Below are 25,020 nucleotides of genomic sequence, written 5' to 3' on the forward strand. Positions count from 1 at the left end.
GTGAAGCTGGGGGCCCTGAGAAAGTCCACGTGATGCAGGACCATGAAGCAAGAGGTGACAGGGCACCTCTAGGGACATGGATTCTCCCGGGGGGGCCTCCAGAAGGATCGCAGCCTTGCAGAAGCCTGGAGCCCAGGAAGACTGGTTTCTGACTTCTGACCTCCAGAACTGAAAGAGAAGACATCTGTGTTACTTTAAGCCACTGCATTTGTGGTGACTTACTACAGCAGCCATAGGAAACTCATTCAATGCCCAACAAATATTTGCTGAATGAGCAAAAGAATGTCTGAAAGTATGCAGAAGGCAGCCGTGGAATATGCTGTGGGCCGGGAGGGTCAGGAGACCACACTGGCCTCCCGTGTGTCACCCGGCATGAGACCCTTGGCCATGGAATCATGCCAGAGCCTTGGTTTCCCCATTTGTAGCATGGAGCCCCTCCTGCCAGCCTCAAGGACCGTGAGGAGTCAGATGGCTGGAGTGTGGTCTCAAGGTGTGGGGCCAGCTAGAACCCAAAACGTCCCTCTCATCTCCAGCCAGACTCAACTCACTGTCCTTTCTGAAGCCACCTGCTCCATCTCCTGCCAGGATCGTCCTCTAACAGCTTTCACATATTCACTCGCATGTTTACAATAACTCCATTTCCATTATCACCCCATTTTCCTGAGGGTGGCAGCTGAGGCACAGAGAGGGGAAGTCACTATCCCAAGGTTACCCAGCTGTTAAGCGGTCAAGTGTGGACAGAGTTGAAAACATCAGGGAGTGGCCTAAGATATGGCCCACTCCTGTGGCCTCTCTGTGCCTCGGTTTACCCTCACCAAGCACATCTTCCTCTGGGGGACACGGGAGCCCCCAGCCAAGGGGTGTGGAGGTCAAGATTTGTTCTCAGCGGGACAGACCTGTCACACACTGAAAGGAGGTGAAAGGTCAGAGACTGTGGAGCCCCGCCCTGCCCTGGAGATCGAATTCAGCTGTGGGATGTCATGGATTCCTGGAGGCCAGAATGTCTGGCTCACCTGGACGGTGGGAACGCCCTTGAGAGCTCCCCCTCCTTCCCCAGCCAGGAAATATGGTGGTGGTGGGGGGTGTCTCCCTGCTCCAGGTCTGCCCCAAGGAGATGCCCGTCTCCGGGGGCCTGTGTGTCCTTGTGTGCCCTTTATCGTTGAGGCAGGCCTTGGGTCAGTAGGGAGGAGGAGAGGCGGGTGGCCAGCCTGGGCGGAGGAATCCCCAAACCGGCTAAAAATAGCCAGGGAAATTATTCCAACACCTTCCCAAAATAGAAAGCAGCCTCCCCGCCCAACAAAAGGCCCCGGGCAGCTGGGGGGTGGGGGTTGTGTTGAGAAAAGGTGGCCTCGGGCAACCCCTCCCCCACCCCCAAGGCTAGCTAGCCCCCTCAGGCTCTTTCTCCCCCAGCTGTCCTCCCCCGGGCTGGCTGTGCGCTGACCCCGGGGTCTGGAAGGTGGGGACGCCCAGGAGGCGTGGGGACCCCGCAAAGTGGATCCTCCCGCCCCCAACCCCCCACTCCCGCCCTGGCCCAATGGCCGCTGACCCGGGAACTGGGAGGGCCCGCCACTCAAGCTAAAAATAGCTCTCCTCCCCGCCCAGGCTATTCTTAGTCCATTCGCCCAGGCCTCAGCACGAAGGCAGCCACCGGTGGGCACACCCCGCCGGGCAGCCCGGGCGCCCTGGCTCGGACGCGGGCACCGCCTCTGGCCACCGCAGCGGCCAGAGCTGGGGAGAGACCAACGGTGTGGACAGAGCCGGCTCGAGCGCCCGCCCGGCCGGGTGGCGCCAGGCCCCCCTCGGGCCCTCCGTGAGCCCTCTCGCTGCAGAAGAGCGAGGCGGGCGCGCCAGGAGGGTCCGCAGCCCTGAAGGCGCTGGGCCCTGTCTCCGCATGGGGGGCGGGGGGCGGGGCTCTCGCATCCCCGAGGGGGCGACCCAACAGCGGGCATGCGCTGAGCGCTTGACGGAAGCGCCCGGATGACAGCCGCGGGCCTCAGTGTCCGCATCTGTGAAGTGGGGGCCGGACTCCCTTTCCCCCAGGCCCTCTCCCGCCGGCGCGGCTCCAGAAACACAGGGGCTGACGTCAGCCCCAGCCCAGTCCGGCCTCCCGGCGCCGCCGTCACGGGCGTTCCTGCGCCAGGGAATCCCGGCCCCCGCGCGGGGCCCCCGTGGAAACCCGTGACGCCAGCGCCGCCGCCGCACGTCTTCCGGCGGCGCCCGGGGCAGGCGCGGGGCGGGGCCTCCCCCTCCCGGGACCCACCCCCACGCGGCCCGGGGGCGCGCGCACGCTCCACCGGCGCGCCGGGACGGGGGCTCCCCGGGGCTCGGACGCGTTCGCGTGGCTGGGCTGTGAAGGCGGGCGCGGGTTTGGGGGCAAGCGCGTGCGTGCTCTGGAACCCCCGGGGCGCGATCCCGCGTGGAAGGCACGGTGGGCGTGCGTGCACAGCCCTGGCTGGCTCGAGGGAGGGGGTGGGAACCCAGGCCAGACTCCGCAGGGCCTGTCTGTAACGTCTGGGGTGGAGAGGACTGGACACACACGCACGCGCGCGCGCACACACACACACACACACACACACACACACGGTGCCGGGTTCCCTGGCCTGTGGGCGTGGGGCCGCAGCGATGACTCGGAGCCGGTTCCCTGTCTCCCCGCCAGTCTGGGAGCTAATTACTGTCAGGACGAGACGGGTTGGCTGGAAAGATGAACAAATCGCAGTGTGTCTGCAGCACGTCTGGGTCTGCAGGCCCCACCAGCGTCTGGTCCCGGGGTGTGGGGCACGGCAAGCACGCTGCTGTGCATGCACTGGGGAGCCTTGGGCATTTGCTTGGGTCCTGCAGGGCCTCTGCTGGGTGATGGACGCAGCATCCATCCTGTCTGCTGGGGGTGTGTGTGTGAGAGAGAGGCAGACAGAGAGGTCTGTGGGAACGTCTACTCTCCTTACACATAAAATGGATCTAATCATAGTACTTACCTCCTAGATTATGAGTAAATGAGTTAATGAACTAAGGTGTATACTCATCATGGGGCCCAGGAATCCCACCCTCGGTGTTATCCGAGAGAAATAAAAACTTAGGTCCACACAACACCCCACAGGTGAGTGTTCATAGCGTCCTTATTCCTAATTACCCAAACCTGAGAACTGCCCAGCTATCCATCCCTGGTGAACGGGTAAACTGAGCGCCACCATCCCTACGATGGAGCAGGAATCAGCAATACACAGGGACGAGCTGACCTTGACAAGCCTGGAGGGAGGGCAGGACCAGAAACAGAAGGCTGAGTGGTCTGTGAGTCCACCTGCATGAACCTTCCAGAGCAGGCACATCTGCCCCCGGGGAAGGGGGCTCGGGGTTAGGGTTAGGGGAGGAGGTAGGGAGCCACAGCTGATGGAGACTAAGTTTCTTTTTGAGGTGATACAAACTACTAATATATGCACCACCGGGAGGCCCGTCAAATGCCGCATGCTGAGTTTAAGGAACGGACTCGAAGGGTGCAGGTTGGGTGATCGTATTTTTACCACTTCCTAGAAAAGGCCGAACTGGGAGCCCAGAGCAGCCCCTCGGTTGCAGGGGCTGGTAATGGGGAGAGCAGGCTGACCAGGGGCAGCAGGGGGCTTCCGGGAGGATGGACCTACTTTAAATCTTGATCATGTAAGGACTCAGAATGGTATCTGTCATGACTTACGGGATTGTACACCTAAAAAGTATGAATTTACTATTTGTGAATTATACCCCAATAGAACCTGGCTTTAAAAACATAAATATGAGGTGTTTAAAAAAACGCGTGCTCTATAGCAGAAAGACAAGAGACCGCAGCTTGTTATTACCGTTGTTGTGGTTGAGCGTAGAGGAGTGGCCCCGGATCCCGTGAAAGTGAAGATGCCTGGATCTGGAGCTTGGATGCTGGGACACCTAGAGCACCCAACAGCACCTCCCCAACACACACACAGACGCTCCAAAAACACGCACATGCATACCCACAAGCGTGTGTGAGCGCACCCAGAGATGCAAACGCACAAGGCACCCAAGCACACGTGTGTACATACATACAAAATACACATGCATGGAAACACGTGTGTGCCCATACACATACAGCATTCACACGAGCACATGCACACTTATATATACGTGCAAACACACGTGTATGTGCACACATACACCCACACATGTCCATGCACACAGACACACAGCGACACAAATACCCACACAGTCATGCACACAGAACACACACACACACATCCACCTCGGTACACACAGAAATATATGCACGTGCACACGGGCAGGTCACCTACGCACACGTGCATGCACTCCAAACACACATGGGCACAGGCCTGCACACAGTCGCTCACTCTCTTGCAGGCAGGGCAGTGGCCCCAGGAGCCCCATCTGAAGGCTGGGAAGAGGGCATCCGCGTCGGGAAGAGCCAGCTCGCTTCTGCGCGGCCCGGGTTGGGTCTCTGTAGCTGTGTGTGTGTGTTTCGGGGCCTCCTGCCTCTCTGTCTGTCTCCAGGACGCAGACAGCCCCCCCTCGAAGGCCTCCTCCTCCCAGTGCAGTCCCCCACCTTCCTGTCCCCACCCCAGCAGGCAGCCGTGGGAATCTACTGGCTTGGGCGGCAAGAGAATGAGAAGGAAAGTGCTCTCCCCCCTCCCCGCCCCCCGCAGAGCATCTGCTTCTCATAGTCTGCCCCTCCCCTCTCCAACTCCACAGGAACGCCCCCCTTCTCTGGGCCTCAGTTTCCCTGGCTGTAAAATGGAAGGAAGGTTTCTGGGAATATCCAGGAGCCACACTGCCAAGTCCCCCAACCTGCACGGCTCTGCCCCTGCCAACTCTGGCTGCATGTTTTCTGGAGCCTTCTGCAGACAACAGCCGAAGCCCTTAGGAGAAGCTCAGATGGTGGAAACTCCAAGCCCCAGGGCCACCTGATAACAGAGATGTTTGGGGAGTGGTGTGCGAGGCTCACTGTGCCCTGAGGAATCTCTTGAAACCAAGGTGTGGACACCCAGTGGCCTCAGGAGGGGAGGTCAGGAACCTGGGCGGCTGGGATGGACAGCGCAGGCAGACTGTAGGGAGAGAAGAGGGATAATCATGTGCTCACACCACCTGGCTCTGGTTTCTGCGGTGAATGAATTAAAGCGGACTCAGTGTTTCCTGATCGAGGCGCATGGTGTCCAGAGGTCCGGGCGAGTGTGAGCTTATTCTCATCCCTGACTATGGGCCTAGAATGTCTAAGGATCTTTTTGTTGCTCCTGGATGTACAAGTGCCCAGTGCACCTAGACACTCGGTACATAGTTGCAAAGTGATGCGTCCCTTTATCCATTTGCTCACTCCACAAATATTTACAGAGCGCCAACCAACTGTCAGGTGCTAGAGCAGAGCGGTGAGCAAATCTGACAAGTATCTCTGTCCTGTGGAGCCTAAGGGTGAATATGGATCCCCAGAGCCATTGCTGTGTTCTGTGGCTCTGGTGCAGCCCACACGTGCAAGCCTGTGAGCGTGCACAACCACACACATTTGCATACAGGGTGCAGGATTAGCACGGGCATGGCCCATGCAGGCAGGTGTGTGTGCACAGGTCCTCTGGTGGCTCTGTGCGGGCCTGTGCAGTCTGGGGCCGGGCTTCTCCCTGGCATTGCCTGCCTGCCCCGCCCATCTGCCGAGAGTGCCCGGGGCCAGGTGGGGCCGGGCGGGCCGGAAACCTCTCCCAGCTGCTGTGCCCAGTTTCAGGGAAGCCACCGGCTGGCATCCTGCCACAGAGCCCGCCTGCCCTTGCACCTGCCCCCTGGGCTTCCAGGAAGGTCCCAGGAGGCCCTGCCTCCAACCCTGCATGACTGAGTCCTCTGCGCAGACCCACACAATGCACGGGGGGGGGGGGGGGGGGGTCCAACCCACTTCCTCCCGCACAGTCAGAGTCCCTCACAACCCGAGCCAGAAGAGACTCAAACAGCAAAGTCTCTCCGGATGGGGTAAACTGAAGCGTACACGAAGGACCACTGGAGAGGGTCTCAGCTCTCCGTGGCCGCCCCGAATGCTGCTCCCCCTAAATCCGCTGGTGCAGGCGGTCTGCAGAGAGAGCATTTGAACTTGGAACACGTTGCACTCTCGTGATGACCAAACAGGGTGCATCCGGCCGCAGGTGTGCATGCATTAGGATTTTCACTCACATGTGGATACCTGCACGGATGAGAGTATTTGAAAATAGGGGACTTCTCCACAAATGGTCATTTGTGAGCATGTCTGTGCCCGTGCACAGTGGGTCCATTCACACACCCCGGTGCCACACACAGTAGGTATTTGCACGCGTGAGGACATCTGTTCGCTGTGGCTGTTTGTACGCAGACGGGGGTCTGCCCACATGGGAATTTTCACATAGGAGAGGGACTGTACACAGGGTCTTGCACACAGTAGGTCCGGCACGTGGCGGAAGTCTGCACATGCGCGTTTGCGTGTAGGTGCGGGTCTGCGCCCCGGAGGCTTTGCATTCAGACAGTGTTCTGCACACAGTCGGCCCCCCACGCAGTCAGGGCGCTGCACACAGTAGGCCTTGTTGCACGAGGGTCGGTGGCGGTGCAGCCCGTGCCGCTGAGCACGCACCCGATCCCCGCGCCGCCACGGCCCAGCCTGCCCACGCCCGCGCCCGGCCAGGCAGGTCAGGCGGCTCCGGCGGGGCGTGGGGCGGCCAGCGGGGCAGGGAGGCTATTCCGGGCGCTGGCGCGGTGCCCGGGCCCTGCGCGCCAGGCCGCCCGGGGAAGGCGCCGCTCACAAAAGGAGGGTCTGTGCAGACGCCCCGCCCTCGGCCGGGCCGCCCGCCGCCAGGGGCTGGGGGAGGGAGACGCCGCCGGGACGGCCGCCGGCGCAGACCCCCCCCCACCCCCGGGGCGGCCGCAGACACCGCGCCTGGCGGGCACCAGCGGGAGGCTGGCACCGCCGGGCGCGGGAGGGGGTCGGCAGCAAGCGCGGGGGCTCCCGCGCGCACCGGCAGCGCGCCCAGGGCGCACACGAGGGGGCTCTGGAGAGGGTCGGGGCCCCTGACGTGGGGAAACTGGAGGGACAGGCCCCTGCACTTCGCCCACTCGGGGATTTCTCTGGCTCTCGCACACCCGCCTCTGTCTCCAATTATCCAATTTTAAGTACCGAGGAAGCCGGGACTCCTGCCTGCTGGGTCGGGAGGGGCGTCTGGGGCCAGGGTCAGCGCCCCTCTCCACCCCCAGAGTGTCTGGCGGGAGGGTGGGGTGGAGGGAAGGCGTGGTCAGGGTTCTCAAGGCCGAGCGTTTTGCAAAGCCCTTCCGTGCATTAAATGGTTTCACCTCGCCACGTGGGGGGGGCGATTAGACTTTTCCTTTTATGGATGGGGAAACTGAGTCACGCTCGCTGCGCGTCGCGCGCGGGTAGATGGTAAGCCGCCGAGAGCCGACTCGCATCCAAAGCTGTGCGGCTGCCCCTCTCCTCCTCCCCCCTCGCAGCCACCCGAGGAATTCATGGCGCGCCTGCCGTGTACACCGCGGCACAAACGTCGCCCCACGCGTGCACGCACGTGATCGCACGCTCCCGCTCCGACATGTGTATGCTCACGCATGGGGAGAGAGCAGCCCCGTGTGCGCGAGGGTCTTTGGCTGGGCCTCGGCCGCCCGGAGACGCCCCTCATCCCACCCCACCCCAGCCCCAGAGCCTGGGAACCTCCGGCGCCCGCGCCCGGGAGGAGGGGGTAGGGTGGGAAAGAGGAGGCACGAACAATGCAGGGAAAGGGCAGGGAGGGGCTTCTCCAGATGGAGCTTCTGTGTGTCTGTAAGTGTGTCTGCCGTGCGTCCTTGGGGGAGGGGGTGGCATTCGGGCTGTGCGTCAAGCTGGGTGGTTCCGGGTCTCCGGAGGCGGTCGCCGGGCACCGTGGGTCCCTGGCACACATGACCTTCACCAGCCCAGGCTGGCGGCATGCAGCTCTCTCCCTCGTCCTACAGCTCCAGGGCTGTCTGTCATTCCCAGACTGTCCCCTTCCAACAGATAAAGCCACGCTCTTGGATCGCCTCCCCACCTTCACGTGTGCCCAGCCACGAGTTTGGCACCACCGGGACCTTGAAAATCTAGCAGAAACCCACGCCCCCTGCCTGGGGATCAGGGTCAGGAGAGAACAGGAAGGATGAGGCACCAGGCAGGGCACCCCAGGCCGGTGAGGACTGTGGGGCTGGGAAATGCTTGCGGTGATTCCAGAAGGAAGGGAAAAGGTGAAGGCAGGGGTGGGACGGCCGGAGTCCGGCCCTGAACCCTGGGAGGAAGGAGGGAAGAAGTATCTTGGAATGGCTTCCTTCTGCGGCTTTCCTAGAGAGGGCATATCATCTCTGGAAAAACACGCCCCCACCCCTCCCGGAGCTGTCTTACCTACTGGAAGGAGCCAGAGGTGAACTGGGCCCAGGAGTTGCCTACGCACCTTGCTGTGGGAGAGCCACTCTGCAAGGATGCTACCCAAGTGCCCCTGAGAACCCCGCAGCGGTCACCTGCAGTGATTCTCAGCAGCCCCCAGCCTTGCCATAGGGCAGGACTGCTGCAGGACGCCCTCGGGGGAGGCAGGAAGGACTCTGGGACACATTTGGTAGATAAAGAAATAACTCTCCCCCTCCCCTCCCTGGCTCGGGTGTGAAGACCTGGGGCCCCGGGTGGGTGTCCTTATTCATTTCCTGGTCATTGGGCCCCTGCTGGGAAAGCCCAGAGAACCAGCTAAAGAGGGGTGTGTGTTGGAGCATGTGCGCGTGTGCGCACATCTGTTGAATGGGAGGCCGGCTCTCACGTGTCTACAGGTGTGACTGGGAGGACGTGTTTGGGTATTTCTGTGTGGGGGTGTGATGGGGTGAACTGTGTCTGCGCACAGGAGGTCGAAGCCCTGGTCCCTGGTGTGCGTGGATGGGACCTTATCTGCAGGGAGGCTGTTTGCAGACGGTAGAGACGGTCCGTGAAGGCGGGCCTAACCCCATACAGCTGGCGTCCGCACAAGAAGGTGTCCTTTGGACACAGAGATGCACATGCATGGAAGCCGACGGGAGGACTTGGGGGGACCACACCCAATCCCACCAGAAGGAGAGAGGCCTGGAAAGATCCTCCCTCGGAGCCACAGAGGACACTTTCAGCTCACATTCGTGGCCACCAGAACCAGAGGCCAGGCCGTTTCTGCTGTGGAAGCCCCCCCCCCCGCCCCGTCACTTTGTTACAGAAGCTCCCGGACACTCCTACAGCGGGCGCAGCACGAGGTCAAGAACAGTGTGTGTGTGTGTGTGTGTGTGTGTGTGCGCGCGCACGCGTGTGGCCACGCCCATTTGCGAGTCTGAGGATCTGAGCGCATGCTATTCCCATGCGTAAGCACACGTGTGTGCGTGTGCACGTACCTGTGGCCATCCACGGCTGCAGCACAGTCCTCCGGCCACCAGGCGCATCTGCTGCCCCCCCAGAACTTACACCCAGAGCCACCTTCCAGGCGGAGCCTCCGCTGTTTTGCAGAATCAGCAGCTCCCCGCTGTGGGGAGGAGGGAGGGGTCTAGGTATAACCGTGAGACCCCAGTTGTTAGGGGTTCTGGGCGCCCACGACTCGATGCACAGACACCTCGTTCAGGTAGAAAGACTCCTGTGAACAGTTGCATACTGACTCGCGTAATAATAGCTAAGTCTTCTGGAAGGCTCCCTGCTGTTCTAAATGCCTAACATATTTCAACCAACTAATGCTCACATCAGCCCCAAGAGATGGGCACTCCTATTAGTATCCCCATTGCACAGATAAAGAAACTGAGCCCACAGAGGTGAAGCAACTTGCCTCAGGGCACACAGCCGGCCGCCCCCACAGGGCCGGGTTCCAGCTTCCCTGCCATGGGAGGTGTCACTCAATCTGGTCAGGACCCAGCACCTGGCAGGCCAGCAGACAAAACAGTCTGTCCTGGAGAAGGAGCTCATCATCAGTGGGTCAATCTCTGTACACAACTCAGAAGTCTCTGTGCCCAAGCATTTCCAAAGTGCCAGGGGGTCACAGGCAGGATAAAATGTGTCCTTCCACACAGGCAGGTGCTGGGAACCTGGAAGGGCGGAGTTGGAGACAGGAGACAGGCTTTCGGAGGTCCTGTGTGGAGACCTTCCCCAAAGAGGGGGGCATCTGACATGAGAACAAAGAAAGCTGAGTCGGGGTTCGCTTGGGGAGGGGTCGTGTGAGGGATTCAGGGCAGAGCGGTCCGCATGTGCACAAGGCAGAGCTTGGACGGCAGGTGTACAAGCAGGGTCTGGGCGTAAGGCGTGGTGCAAAGCCCCACCGGGGTGATTGCTGATGTCAGCCATGTGCAACACGGAGTGCCCTCCCGTGTGTCCTTGTCCACACGGAAGGACGCTAGCGTGCACACATGGGACAACAGATGTGGGGCAGGCTATCTAAGTTTGACGGTGACACACACACAGGATGGATGAACCTCCAAATATCATGCAAGGATCAGAAGCCATCGGGGCTGTGATCCCATTTCTGAGATGTGCCGAACAAGGCAAAGCCACAGAGATGGGCAATGGATTCATGGGTGCCAGGAGCTGGGGGAGGGGCTGGGGAGTGACTGTTGACAAGGACAGGGCTTCTTCTGGGGTGATGGAATGTTCTGGAACTAGACAGGGGTGGTAACTGCACAAATCTGTGTAGTATGCTAAAAACCACTAAATAACCCTGTAAAGGGGTACATTTTATGGTTTGTAAATTATATCTCAATTACATAAAAATAAAAATATAAACAGATAGAAAAACCTAGCTCTGCATCACACAGGCCTTGGCTTGGTCCCTGATCGCACCACCGTCCCGCTGTGTGACCTTGGGCAAGTTACTGCACTTCTCTGAGCCCTTGTGCTCCCTTTCTGTGAAAAGCAGATAATGACAGGAGCTACCTCGTGGAGTTGTTTCGAGGCTGGACGGAGATAACAGGGCAGAAGCCGCCCCAGACAACGTCGGCTGTTCTAACATTGATCTCAACCTGGCTGCCATGTTTCCCATCTTCCTCCTAGGCCCCTGCTTGTCCTCAAGTCCAGGGCCATGTTATGTGTTTCAGGACATGCTCCCAAGGCCAGCCCCCTTCTCTGGGCACAGAGGGTTCAGGAACTAGCTTGAGTCCTACACACTGTCAAGGCCTGGGGGCAGAGATGACATCTGTATTTACATACTTATCAACATCATGTAACTCTGTGCCCACGTCCATTTGGGCGGGTGTGTGTACACACGCAGACAGATGCTCAAGGGAGGCTATGTTTCTGTTGGACCAGCGTGGACAGGGAGCTCGGAGAAGCCAAGCGACTTGCCCAAGGGGGTGGGGTGAAGCCGGACTTCCAGCCCTCTGCCCAGGAGCGCCCGGGTGGGGCTGAGTGGGTGACAGTGTGTCTGGGGTCTGGGAGCTGCATACGCATGTAGCAGCTGGGTGCACGTGTAGCCGCATGGGGGGGGGTACGCCCCCAGGTGCGTGCGTGCCTCAGGGCCGCGGGTGTCGGCGTGGACAGAGGCGAGCTTGGGTACCTGAGGTGAACCTGCACCCTCCTACTGATGTTGCAGTCTCCCGGCCCCCAGCCCCCAGCCCCCAGCAATGGAAGCCCAGAGGAGTCACCTGCAGAGGTGACCTGGGGCAGCTTCTCTCTGGCCCTCTCTGGCGTGAACTGTGCGGGAGCGGTGTCCTGGGGACAGTGCCATCTGTCCCCTCAGCCTCAGCCTGCATTTTCCCCAGGGGCTGAGTAGCCCGTTGGTGACAATTCAAGATCTTGGCCAGTCTGCGGCTCCCCCACATTGGGCCTCATCTCCTCTTCTGGAAAACGGACTTCCTACTCCTGTTAATCCACCACCACCACCACCACCACCACCACCGAAGCCACGGAGACAGCATCCGGAGAACCCCTGCTGGAAGCTAAGAGCCGCGGCCCTCTGCGTTTGTGCAGGGGAATGCCCAGAGAGCTGGGGTTTGAACCCCAAGCCTTGGGTTCCTCTCTCTGATCTGGGAGGTCATGCCCCTCCCCAGCCTTCGATTTTCACCCGCAAACTGAAGGAACCAAATATCCGAAGTTTAAATCAAACCCAGGGTGAGGAAAGGAGAGGCTCTGGAGCCTGAGACAGAAGGAAAAATCAGCCACGCCAAACCTACCGTAATCTACAATCCTGTTCACAAGCAAAAGTGTCCTGCCCTTTCCTTGCATTTGAGTTTCTAAAATATTGCTTGAAAATAGTCTTCAGTTTGCTGAGTTTGGGGCATCCACTTTCTTAAATTTTGCGTGGAAGGCTGGCCCTCATCTCGGCTTTGTTAACTCACAGGGTGGAGTAAGGAGATGATTCTAGAAATGCATGGGGCATAATAATAGTGCTGGGATAGCAGTAATAATGGCCAATCCTTCTTCTACTTTCTATGTGGGAAGCCCTAATCTAAAAAATATTAACCTTGTCAACAATCTATGAGGTAGACAGCATTATTATCCCGATTTTCAGGCAGTGGGACTGAGGCACAGAGAGGTTAGGGTACCAGCTGAGGATCACACAGCTTGGGTCCCACCCATGCCTTGTATGTCCTTGGGGCCCCAGAGCCTGGGGTCTTGCCCTACTGGACAGAGGACCTAGGGTTGAGAGAGTCAGAGGTCACAGCCCCTCTGGATGGTCAGAATCAAGATGAGGACAGAGAGGCCCATGCCCGCGGTGGAACCGCCCGGTGGGGATGAGCCTGCAACACCAAGAGCTGCCCCTTGTCCCCACTAGTCCTTCCCCATCAAGCCCCCTCCCCCTGAGGTGGGGGGGAATCCTTCGGCCTCTGCTCCCCTCCCCAGGTTCCCTCCCCTCTGGGCTCTATCTCAGGGATTCACCCTCCCCATTCCCCCCCCCTCCTTGGAGTACCCTTCTTCCCTCCTCACCTCCCCCCTGAGGCTCCCTTCATCTGCCCCCTTCCCCCTCCTCGGGGCTTGGCCTCCTCACTCCCCTCCCCCACCCCGTACAGGGGTCCTTTCTGAGCCCCCCCAGTCCCCTAGGTCCCTCCACACCTCCCCCCCCAACCCCGAACCCTCTCCTCTCCAGACTCCCCCCTCCACCCCTCAGGGCTCTGGCCCCTCCCTCCACTTGGCATCTCCCCTCCCCCTAACCTCTCCAGGATTCCTTCCGCCGCTCCCCCCTCGGGGGTCCCCACTGAGGGCTCCATCTCAGGGTCTCCTTCCCCCGCTCGGGGATCCCCTCTCCCCACTTCGGCTCTCTCCTTCCTCCCACCCCTAGGAGGAATCCCCGCCGCTCCCTCTCCTCTCCCTCTGGGACTTCCCCCTCCATCTTTCCCTCCCTCCCATCCTCCCCGCCGGGGCTCCCCGCAGCCCCGTGACTCCCGGGGGACCGCCGGGGTTTTCCTCCCGCGCCCACGTAGGGCTCCGTGGAAAGGTCGCGGCCTGCGGCGGGGCCCGCCCGCCCGTCCACCTCCCCGCGGGGCGCAGGGACACGCTGCTGCCCAGGCGCCGCGAGCCCACCCCGCAGACCTGGGGCGGGAAGACCGAGGCGGGGCTCGCGCTCCCAGCCCGCGGCCGGGGAGCCCCCGCGCCTGCAGCTGCGGGAGAACCCGGAGGTGGCCGGCCAGGCCTTACAGTTTCGGTTTAGAGGCAAAGCGCAGCACCGTGCCAAGCCCAGCTGGGCTGAGAACAGCACTTCCTTGGGTGTTTTTTGCTTGTTGATCTTAGTTTGGGGAAGGAAAAAAACCTTTTTCTAGTGCAGTGAAGAAGCCTATCCTGGGAGGGAGAAGGCTTGGGTGCGGTGGGAGGCCCCTCCCTGGGGGCTGCCCAGAGGCGCTCTTCCTGCAAGGCCAGCCCCGCCAAGGCAGCTCTGAGCCCTGAGGCCCCGTGGTCCAGGTGCCCCCCCCCCCCCGACCCCTCTGGCCCTTGGGCTGGCGGCAGCGGGGCAGGCAGGGGCTGCAGCCAGCCCCCCAGGGGTGCGTCTCTGTATGCCCGGAGCTCGGGGTTGGCTCCGCACAGCCAGGAACAGGGGTGGTACAGCGGCCAGGTTTCGTAATAAACCGGTCTTTTAATTGCTATGGGGCAGGAGGAGGGAGGATAAAAAAAAAAAGAGGCAAAGGTTTGTTGGGCTTGGTTGGCGCCGGCTGCAGAGAGAAGGGGCACTGTTTTTGCAAAGGAGCCTGGAGCTGCTAACAGGGACTTAAGTAACACTTCCTGGTGAGCCTGCGGGAGGAGATTTGGGGGGGCAGTGCCGCTGGGGCACGGGGAGGGGGGCAGAGGTCCTGGCCCCTCTCGGGGTGGCAAAGACACAAGAACCCAGAAGCTTTAGAAGTTTATTACAAGGTCATTGTAGAAGTAAAAATATATGTATCTGTAAGCTTCCCATCTCTCTCAGTGGTTCAAGTAACAAGTGCAAGTAACAAAATAGATTGTCTATTCCGTCTGCAAACTGGGAGTTCCTGGGTACAGAGAGCAACATGAGCCCCAGCTCCCAAGTCCCAAAGTCTAGTCCTGGCAAGGGTGCAGACCCCCGCTCAAGCGAGGCCCATGCAGATGCCAGCACCGGTCTCAAGCAGGGTGGGGGGACGCAGTAGGTCTCGCTCCACCCCGAGTGTGGAGTCCAGGCCCTCCACTGTGGGGGAGGCTGCAGCTCCCCCACTCCAGCTGCTCTGCCGCAGAGCCTGAGCTCCAGGTTCCCCTCTCCTGCTGGCCCGGGGCCCCCTCTTCTCCTCTCCGGGGGCCACAGCGGGCGCTGCTCCGGGCTCACCGCCCTGGGGGCAGCAGCATGCTCCCCTCTTCTCCAGTGATTCTGCCCCCATGGTCTCACAGGTTGGGTCGTTTGGGGGGGTTGTTCTGGGGGGGAGGGGTCAAATATTTATTTTATTTTTTTTTTCGTAGCAACCCAGCCGGTTCTGATGCTGGGAAGAGTCTCAACGCTCCTGGAGGGAGATGTAGGGGACCCACTGGTTGTTCCCTCGGCTTTCTTCGCAGTAACTGGCTACCTCCACCAGGCCGTGGCTTTTCCAGGCGTCTGTGTGAGGGTTCTGTGATGGGGGGGGAAAGATGGGGTTCAGTGGGAGCCTCAGGAGTGGGCAGGGAGCCTCCCTCTCCCAGGGCCCCTCTGGGGAAAACAGGCCAGCTCAAAATAGCTCCCCGGGGAAGGAGGCCCTGCCGTGCGGCCCACGGGACATGCCGATCATGGCTGAGCGCTGAGCTGGTATGAGACTGGCCAGCTCAACTTTGTTGACAAACACGGGCCCAGGTGCCTGGGCAGGGTGGGGCAAGTCCCAGGCCCAACTCACCGTGACCAGGAGGCAGTGCAGGTCTCGGGGCTCAGTGGTGCCCTGGGTCTCCGCTGGCTCACCCAGCAGCTGGGCCAGGCGCTGCATGCCTGACACCCGGACGATATTAATGTCGTTGTCACAGCAAAAAGACTGGATGAGTGTGAAGTGGATCTGCAGGGCGATGTCATCCTCCTCCTCTTCATCAATGGCCAGAAGGCACAGGACCACACTGTCAGGGTCCCTAAGGGGGCCAGAGGAAGGAGACGGGTCAGCTGGGGGCTGAGGAAAGGCCACTGTGCACAGGGGAGTTTCGAAAAGCAAAGAGAAACCGAAGGCGCGTAAGGGATTGAGTGTGCATGCAGCTGGGGGGGGGGATGCACGCTTCAAAATATTTGGGGGGGGAGAAGGCAGGAGCAAATATGGTGGTGGGCACTTGCAAACGCTGCAGCGTCAGGATACTGCAACCTTCCCCCCCCCCCCCCCCCCCCCGGCCCCAAAGCAAGCCTAGAGGCGCTCCATCCACAGTGGGGACGCTTGGGGAAATCCTAGCCCTGTGCGAGAGAGAGGTGCAGCAGGGAGTGTGCAGAACGGAGGGGGTCCCCACCCGCGCCCAGTCCGGGGACGGGGTGTGACTCACACATTCATCAACTTGGCTGACTCGTACACCCCCACGGTGAGGCGGTCCTGGCGCTGCGCGGCCACCAGGAGCTCCTCTACGGCGGCGCTCACGGTCTGCATCCTGGGGTCAGGAGAGAAGGGGGGTCAGCGCTCGGCCCGGCCGGCCACCAGTAGCTCAGGTCCCCCCCGGCCGGGCTGCCGTCAGGCGGCCACAGCCCCGGCTACTTACTTCTGCGCCGCGTTGTCGCACGCCACGAGCTCTTCCAGGGTCATGTTGCAGTTATAATCCACAGTGGAAAGCAGCCCCACGACAGTCCCCAGCGAGAAAATGCAAAATCCGAGGCCGGAAAGCCCAAAACCTTCCTACGGAGCCCGAGCTCTCGTTCAAGACCTTCGGAAGGCAGCGAAATCCTCCCCCAAAGAAGGAAAAAAGAAAAATGGCAAAATCCTCAGCAAGAACAATCCTCACGGCTGCAGAGGAAAGGATCGCGTCCACGACTTCAGCGATCTGAGCCCGCGGCCGCCGGCGCGGACGTTTATAGACTCGTAACCAGAGGCGTGGCCTCGGTGGCGCGTCCGCCCCTCCTATTGGCGAGCCAACAAAGGCGAGAGAAAGTCGCGCTACGGTTGGCCGACGTCGGGGAGGGGGCGGAGCGCCGCGCGGGGGGCGCCCACGTGGGGGCGAGAGCCGGGAGGAGGGCGCGGGGGGGGGTGGCGGGGAGCGTGAGTGCCAGAAAAGAAGAAAAAAGCAGAAGTTTTCCTCCTGATTTCCCGGCAGCTGCACCGCGTTTCGGGGCGCGCGCGGGATTTCCAGCGCGCAAGGCCGGCGCAGACTTTCGGAGCGGGGGGGCCTGGAATCCCCTTCTGGCCCCGGGAGAGTCCCCGGCCCGCGCCTTTCCCAAGTTCTGCTGAGGGCCTGCACGAGGACGGGGCCCAGTTTGCAGCCTGATTCCTCCCCTCCGCAGGTGGTGTGTGTGCGGGGGGGGGGTTGGCTGCGGGGCCCCCAGACCCTGGGTGACTTAACTTATCTGGGGCCCTGTGTCCCCACCTGTCTAATGGCCATGCAACGCCGGCCGCACTGGTTTGGAGGGAGCGTTAAATAAAATAAAGGGTGCATAGTAAGTGTTCGATAGACGGTGGTGGTTGCATGAGGCCGCCGGGAGGCCCCCAAAATTGCGAGCTGCGAAGGCGGCCTCTGGGTCGCCACCTGCCCCCTGAGAATGCACACCAGCCTCATGGAGTTGCAGGAAGCATCGAATAAAACAAGGGGTACACAGTAAGCGTCCAATAAATGTCACCCGGTGGCAACGGCTAGCCGCCTCGAGGTCCCCAGAAGTAAGGGCTGCACAGCCGTAGGCGCTCTAGGGACGAGCCCGGTCGCCCCCTCGTCACCCCCCGCGAGTTTCAGGGTGGGGCGCGCGTGGGAGGCGCAGGTGGTGGGCCCGGCCGGCCCCGCGCCCCCTGGCGGCGCCCCGCGCTTCACCGTCTGACCGCACCTACGCACCTGGCGGCGCAGGAAGCGGGGCGGGATGGTTCTCGCCTGCGCGGCACCGCGCCGCTTCGGGTGCGCCGGCGGTGACAGTGGCCACTTTTGTTCCTCCTTCCGGAGTGGACGCTGATATGCACGGAGCGCCTACGGCGTACCAGGCTCCCGGTATCATGGTTCATTTAATTTGCAAAGACCCAGGAAGCAGGGTCCATACTTAATCTGCATTAGACAGAAGGGGAAACTGAGGCTTAGGGAGGCCACGACTCCCGCAAGCCACCGGCCAGTTGGTGTTGGAGCCACACGTGTGCGAGAGGCACGGCCGCACTCAGGGACCGCCGCCAGCCTCACCGTCTCCCCGGGAAGGCAGTTCACGAGCCTGGCGGGCAGGCCGGCGTGGGATTGCCTCCCACGGTCGATCGGGGGCTCCCGGGTGACTCACAGCTGCGTCCCCTCCCCCGCCAGCCTGGGGTCTGGCCCCGCGTCTTGGTTCCCCTGGCTCCCGGGCCCGCGGTCCCGCTGACGCATCGCGCCGCCTCCGCGCCGCCCACCGTGGGGGCGCGAAATGTCCCGGGCGCTGAGAGGCGTGGCGGTGCCACCTGGTGGCCACACGAGGTCTCTGCGACCGAAGCGCCGGAAGGGAGGCCCGGGGGCGGGGGCGGTGAGGCGAGGAGGGTGAGGAGGACCAGGACCGGGGTGACAGTTGCAGTATTTTATATATACACAATATTTTACATGTGCGACAAAGAACTTTATAGATGCCATGTCTTTTAAAAATCAGAGACAAACTACTGTACCTGGTTTGTTTTTTTTTTATATTATGGTAAAATACATTTTGATCATTTGCAAATGTACCATTCAGCGGCATTAAATATATTCTCCGTGCTGTGAAACCACCACCCACTATCTAGATGCAAAACTCCATCCACCACTATCTAGATCCATCCTCTCCAACATAAACTCGGTACCCATTCAACAGGAACCCAGACCCTGGGACCCACCATTCCACTTTCTGTCTCTGTGGATTTGCCTATTTTAGACACCTCCTATAAATGGAATCAGACAGTGTTTGTCCTTCTGTGTCTGGCTTATTTCACTGAGCACAATGTCCTCAAGGTTCATCCACGTTGTAGCAGGTGTCAGGATTTCCTTCCTTTTTTCTTTTCCTTCTTTTTTTTTTTTTTTTTTAATGTAAGCTCTAGTGCAAGGTGGGGTTGATCTCATGACCCCAAAATCAAGAGTCACATGTTCTATGGACTGGACCATCCAGGTGCCCCAGGATGTCCTTCCTTTTTTTTTTTAAGGTTTTATTTATTTACTTATTTATTAGAGGGAGAGCATGAGCAGTTCGAGGAGCAGAGGGAGAGGGACAAGCAGACCCCACACTCAGAGAGACCCTGACTCAGGGCTTGATCCAATGACCCTGAGATCATGACCTGAGCCAAAATCAAGAGTTGGCTGCTTAACCAACTGAGCCACCCCAGCACCCCTTAAGGCTGAATAATATTCCAGTGTTTGGATGGACCATGTTTTGCTTGTCTATTACTCCATCGATGGGCACTTGGGTTGCTTCCCCCTTTTGGCTGTTGTGGATGCCTGTTTTCATCAGTAAAATCTTAGTGGAACCTGGACATGGGATTGGGGTAAGGAGTCTGTGGCATGTGCCTCCGGCACAAATTTTAAGGAAATGCCACAAAATTCAGTCATCAAGATCAACAATATTCTAAAGCAGTATTCTTTAAAAATCAAAATTTATGCAAAATAAAACACCCCATCTATGGCGAACAAAATATCAAGATTTTAAATATCCAATAGGGCCAGAACTGGGGGTAGGGCAGGGAAGTGAGTTGTGTAGGTACAAGGTCAGACCCTTTCTTTATTTACAATTTTCGTCTTTTGTTCACCATAGATTTTTTGGCACTGATTTTGATTTTTTTTAATATGTATCTTGATGATTGAGTTTTTGGCGCCCCCTTAAATTTTGTTCCTGAGTCACCTTACCCTAAACCCAGCCCTTGAGGATGTCCCTATCTGCACCAAGGAGGGGTGATTGCATCTACTGAGGGTGAGACCCACAGCCCCCCCCATGGGAGAATACGTGAGTCCGGGACTTCCCCAGCAAGGGAACGGGCATATCCATACCCACCTCAAAAATGAGACCCTTTTTTAAAAATGAGACCCTTTGTCTCAAAAATCGATAAATGGAACCACATTTTATTTATTTATTTATTTGTCAGAGAGAGAGAGCAAGAACAAACAGGGGGAGGGGCAGAGGGAGAAGCAGGCTCCTCACTGAGCAAGGAGCCCCAGGACTCCGGGATCATGACCTGAGCCCCGGGCAGATGCTTCACCAATTGAACCATCCACGTGCCCCTGGAACCTCATTTTTTGTAATGTTGCATTGCATTGAAGGTACTAATATGACTGAGCTTTTATCAGGTGCTTACTACGTGCTGTGCATTTTGTAAGCAGTCTCTCTTCTGGGGGTTCACACCACGTTCGCTGCCCACAAAGTGGCACTTTGCGGCTGTGCCAAGTTCACAGAAGAAGGAATAGAGACTCGGGAAGACAGTGTTACTAGTTCAAGGGCACAGAGCTCAGAGTTCCCTGAGGATATTCCCAGATACTCCAGATATCCCAAGGCCCCAGGGGTTAGGACTGGATGTTTGGAGCCTAGAGGGAGAGGACAGGGAGGGGTGGGGGGCACACGGGGATCAAGGAAGCCAGACTGGGGAGGAGACAAAGCAACGTGAGTGCAGAAGGATGAGTGGGTGTTTTCCTGGTGAAGACGGGAGGAGGCATGCCAGGCAGAGGACACAGCCTGGCCTTTCAGGAGGAGGCTGATTCCCAGGAAAGGTCTGGACACAGATTCTTTGAGGCTCTGCTTTGCTCTGGCTAAGGGGGCAGAGAGCATTAACACTTGGGGTGCAAAATTTAAGGGATCAGCAAAAAACTCAGTCATCAAGATAACTAATCTTCTTTTCTCTCATTTTTAAAATTGAGACGTAATTCACATACCATAAAACTCACCCTCTTACAGTGTCCAGTTCAGTGGGTTTTGTATAGTGACAAGCTCATGCAACCATGGCCACTGGTCCAGAATGAGATAAATGTTTTATTGCGATAGTTTAACTCAAACAAATGCCCCCCAAAGTCTGTGATGGACGCAATAGTAAAATCTCCCACCAAGACAGGATCAATGACTGCCACACCAAGCCATTTCGGAGCCCCAGCCAAAAGGAAAAAAATCAGTATGACTGATTTGCCCTGATTTAAAATTTTGAAAATGTATCCATGGATTTTTTTTTCCATTTGCTTTACTTTCTTAAAAGCATTGCATCAAAATAGCATTTCTCATCCTGATTGAGTTTCTGCTTCACCCAAGTCCAGGCCCTGCTTCTTGGGACCCTGCCTTTAAACCCTCCCTCACCTCCACCCTCTCTGCACAAACCTGGGAGCCAGGGGGTTGCTCTCAGTGGATGAAGGAAGAAAGCAAGGGGGTTGGAGGGTCTGCCTGCCCGGGAGGGGGGATCCAGCATGGAGGCTGGAATGCCCCAGGAGGAGAGGCGGTCCTGGGGAGGAAGTGGGAGAGGAGGGGTGCTGCCTGGAGGCCCTCTTCATGACAGGAGGTGTTAGGGACCAGATGTTTGTGTTCTGTAAGCTGAGGCCCAGACCTCCAGTGGGTTGGTTCTTGGAGGTGGGGCCTCTGGGAGGTGATTCGGGTTAGGTGAGGTCATGAGGGTGGAGCCCCATGGCGGATTAGCACCCTTATAAGGAGAGGAAGAGAGATCAGCCCTTTCTACACCATGTGAGGACATGGCGAGAAGGTGGAGGCAGCAGTGGGGAGAGGCCAACCCTGCTGGAGCCTAATTCCCGACTTCCAACTTCCAGGACCGTGAGGAGTCAGGGATTATGGCTCAAGGCCCCCCAGTCTATGGTGTTTTGTTATGGCGTCCTGAGCTCAGCAGGAGGGGGTGTGAGGGACAGGGTGAGGAGCATGGGGGGCAGACAGAGCCCCCCCGGACGGCACATGGAAGGGATGAGATGACCAAGGAGACTTCTGATTGCTTGGCTTTGCATCCCAGCTTTCTTCCCGGTCAGCTGTGTGAACTTGGGCACGCCATTCCCCTGCTCCACTCCCATGCCTCAGTTTCCCTCTCTGCTAATGGATGTAATAGCATTATCCAGGATTGTTCTGAGCACCAAACAAGTTCCTTCTGGTCCACACTTAGGAGAGGACTCTGTGGGTGCAGCAACTGCCTCTAAATAGGGGTGTTTTCTAACTTTCAGGCATTGATTAGAGGCCCAAGGGATGCTGATATGGTGCTGGGTGTGGGCGCTCCACTTCGGGTGGAGTGGTCAGGGGAGATGACACTTGAGCTGAGACCTGAGTGACATAAAGAAGCCAGGCTTGGGAAGCATGAAGCGAGAGTGCTTCTAGCATAGCACGTGCAAAGGCCCTGAGGTGGGACCACACCTGGCACGTTTGAGGAGCCCCCAGGATGCCCAGATGACTGGAGCAGAGTTAGTGAGAGGTGGGGGGGGATGAGATCAGAAAGGTGGGCCTTGGGGGCTGCGGCGAGGGGGGGGGGCGTCTGGGTGTGACTCTGGATGTGCCAGGAAGCCGCTGTCAAGTTTGAAGGAGAAGCTGGCCTCTGACATCATGTGTTTTTTTTTGTTTTTTGCAGAGATGAACAAGACGTGATTCCTGTCCCTAAGGAGAGGCTTCCGGGTGGATGTGAGTCATCATCTGAAGTTGGAGATGTTGGTAAGACAGGATGGGCTGGGAGGAGGTGGGGACGATGCTGCAGGTGGTGGAGGTGAGAAGGCCAGGCAGGTTTGGGAATTGCTGAGGAGGAGGGAGGGCGGGGGGGGGCGGGGATGGCGAGTAGCAGGTGGCCTGGAGGCCTGCCAACTGCGACATCCTAGGGAGGGGTTGAGGGGGTTCTGCTCTGAGGTCACACTCACCTGGCTCAAACCCCACCTGCACCCCTGTGTGCCCTTGACTTGAGGACTTAATCTCTAACTCCCTCTTTTCGGGGAAAGATCAGACTAGTGAAAGGCTTGCAAGAAAGGATGACCTAGAAGGTATGTGGCACCTGGGAAGAGCTCCCCGTACCCCTCCCCTGCCTGGGACCTGGCAATCCACTGGCAGCCACCCTCTCCCTCCCTGGACCCCCATGCCCCCCGGCCCCCTGCTGCTGCACTCAGAGGGTCCCTCCTCTGCTCACCCTCCCCAGATGAAACAGCACCAGGAAACCCTCCCTGCTGCCCTTGAATGTGCATGGCATGATCCTGTACCCAGGCCTTTCCTCTCCCTGGAACCCCGTTCCTGCCCCGGGTCGTCTTGCCCCTGCCCCCCTCTCAACAGGGCTTCCCCTGGCCTCCCGAGATGTTTCACACACCCCCTCACCCGCACATTTCATGCCCCCCCCTTTTCTCCTTCTTGGCGTTTAGCACCACCGGACACGCTGTGTGTCTTCCTTTTCCGACATAATTATTATCGCGCCCTTTGCTAGAACGTGGGCTCGATCAGAGCAGGCGTTTCCGTGTCTCCCCACGGTGTTCCCAGCACACAGCAAGTGCTCAGTAAAGGTGTGTTGGTTGAACGACTGAAGGAGCCCCCTAACTAATGAAGGGACCAGTGAGATGTCACACCCAGCGCAAAGAGCTCAAAGGACCGCACGTTCCTAGGCAACGAGGTGCTGGAGTAAGTGTGATGATCCGAGACCATCTTCAACGTTGCATCTTTCACTGGAACGTTTATACTTCCCCAGCGCTTAGCCAATCGCTTGGCTAGAGGTCACAAGTCCCTGGAGACCGCCCTCACCTCAGACCCCGGCGGCGAGCTGGGGGTTGGGGGGCGCGACCCCCCAGAACCTCGGGGGCCTCGGAAGAGTGCTGGATTTACACCCCTAGTGTAAATACCCCACCCTGGGCAGCTTCAAATGACAGGGATCTATTTTCTCCCCGTTCTGGAGGGCAGAGGTCCAAGGTCAAGGTGGGCTGGTTCCCTCTGGAAGTTCCGAGCGAGAATCCATTTCTGGCCCCTCTGGCAGCACGGTGCTCCTTGGCCCACAGACGCCTGGCTCCCATCTCTGCCTCCATCTAGACCCGGACTTCTCCCTGGATGTCTCTGTGTCTTCACAAGGGCACCAGGAGTTGGACTCAGGGCCCACCCGCATCCCCACGACCTCCTCTTAATTTAACCAATTACATCTGCGAAGACCCTATTCCCAAACGAGGTCCCACTCACAGGTTCCAAGTGGGCATGCATTTGCTGTGGATCCAGTACTGGATCCAACAGACAGGGAATATTCAGGGCTCCCAGGCCCGAGGAGGGCCAGACGTGCAGACAGGCCGGTCCGGGCGGGGCTCACCCTCACACCTCCCTGCCCCGCGGCGTCTAACTCCTCAGCTCTGGTTCCAAAACAGATCTCAAATCCATCTCTTCTCTCCAGCCTCTGGGGCACCACCCGCAAGCCTGCCTCTAACATTCGTGGGATCCAGAGCAAGAATTCAGGGGGGCCACGAAACCCACATCTCAGGGTTCAAAAAAATTACATACCAAGTAACAAACTGCTACACAAGCGTGTTCTATCCACCCATCGGGACAGATGCTCCGGGGGATTAGAGACCCACACATCGGGACGCCCACGAGGACGGTTAGGACAGGAAACACAGATGATAACAAATGCTGGCAAGGATGTGGAGACCCTGGAACCCGCACGCGCAGCTGGGGGGGGAATGTAAAATAGTGCAGCCGCTGTGGAAAAGTCTGGCGGCTTCTGCAAAGGGTGAACACGGAGTTACCATCTGACCTGGCAGGTCCACCCCGGAGAGATGAGAGCCGTGTCCGCACAAAAACCTACTCATGAATGTTAATAGCGGCAATGTTTATAATTTCCAAACGGGGAATCAACCCAAATGTCCATCAGCTGATGACGGATGAAAACGTTGTAGTTCGTCCACACCTTAGAATTCAATCACCTGTGGACAGGAGCCAGGCATCCACACGCGCGGCCCCGGAGACAGACCCTGAGCCCACGACACTCAGGGAGGGAACCAGACACAGAAGCCACACGGGGTGTGAGTCCACGTGGGTGACACGTCCAGAACAGACTCATCCACGGACGGGAAGGGGGCTCGTGGGGGCCCGGGGGCTGGGGGAGGGGAAGGAACGGGGCTTCTTTTTGGGGGGATGGAATGTTCGAACGTTGATTGTGGTGGTGGATACACAAAGCTGTGAATATAGTAAAAAGAAAAAAAACCACTGAACTGTGCACTGTAGGGTGTGAATTGTATGGTATGTGAATTATATCTCAATAAAGTTGTTAGAAAAAAAAAACCAGCTGCAGTTCCTGGGCATTCCTCCCGTTGGCGGATCCAGTTTCCCCTCTCCTTCAGCACATCTGGGCTGCATCTGTGACTGGCTGACCGATGGGGCGCAAGGGAAGGGACCCTGCCCGCTGCAGTCCTAAATTTCAAAAGGCCTGCAGCTCCTGTCTGGCTCTCAGGGAGTCCTGAGATCCCACCTAAGAAGTCCCACTGTGCTGCAGCCATGGGGACGTGCGACCACACAGAAGGGGAGAGGGGCTGACCCAGCCCAGCCCCCCTGCAAGTTAGATGCCACCAGTGACCCCTGTCCACCCCGCATGGGACAGAAGAACCACCCAGTTGAGCCA

The 25,020-nt window shown here is 58.8% G+C and overlaps 1 protein-coding gene across 1 annotated transcript; it reads right to left on the reverse strand.

Moving 5' to 3' along the window:
• Nucleotides 1-14,266: 14,266 nt before the first annotated feature.
• Nucleotides 14,267-16,372, reverse strand: GADD45B (growth arrest and DNA damage inducible beta). Its single transcript, XM_036100994.2, has 4 exons — nucleotides 16,079-16,372; nucleotides 15,869-15,970; nucleotides 15,250-15,472; nucleotides 14,267-14,991 (listed from the first exon to the last, which is right to left on the reverse strand). The coding sequence occupies exons 1-4, from the start codon at nucleotides 16,120-16,122 to the stop codon at nucleotides 14,878-14,880; spliced, it is 483 nt and encodes a 160-aa protein (XP_035956887.1). The 5' UTR covers nucleotides 16,123-16,372; the 3' UTR covers nucleotides 14,267-14,877.
• Between the last annotated feature and the right edge of the window lie 8,648 nt (nucleotides 16,373-25,020).

The sequence above is a fragment of the Halichoerus grypus genome, chromosome 1, assembly GCF_964656455.1.
Source record: "Halichoerus grypus chromosome 1, mHalGry1.hap1.1, whole genome shotgun sequence".
Taxonomy (NCBI): Eukaryota; Metazoa; Chordata; class Mammalia; order Carnivora; family Phocidae; genus Halichoerus; species Halichoerus grypus.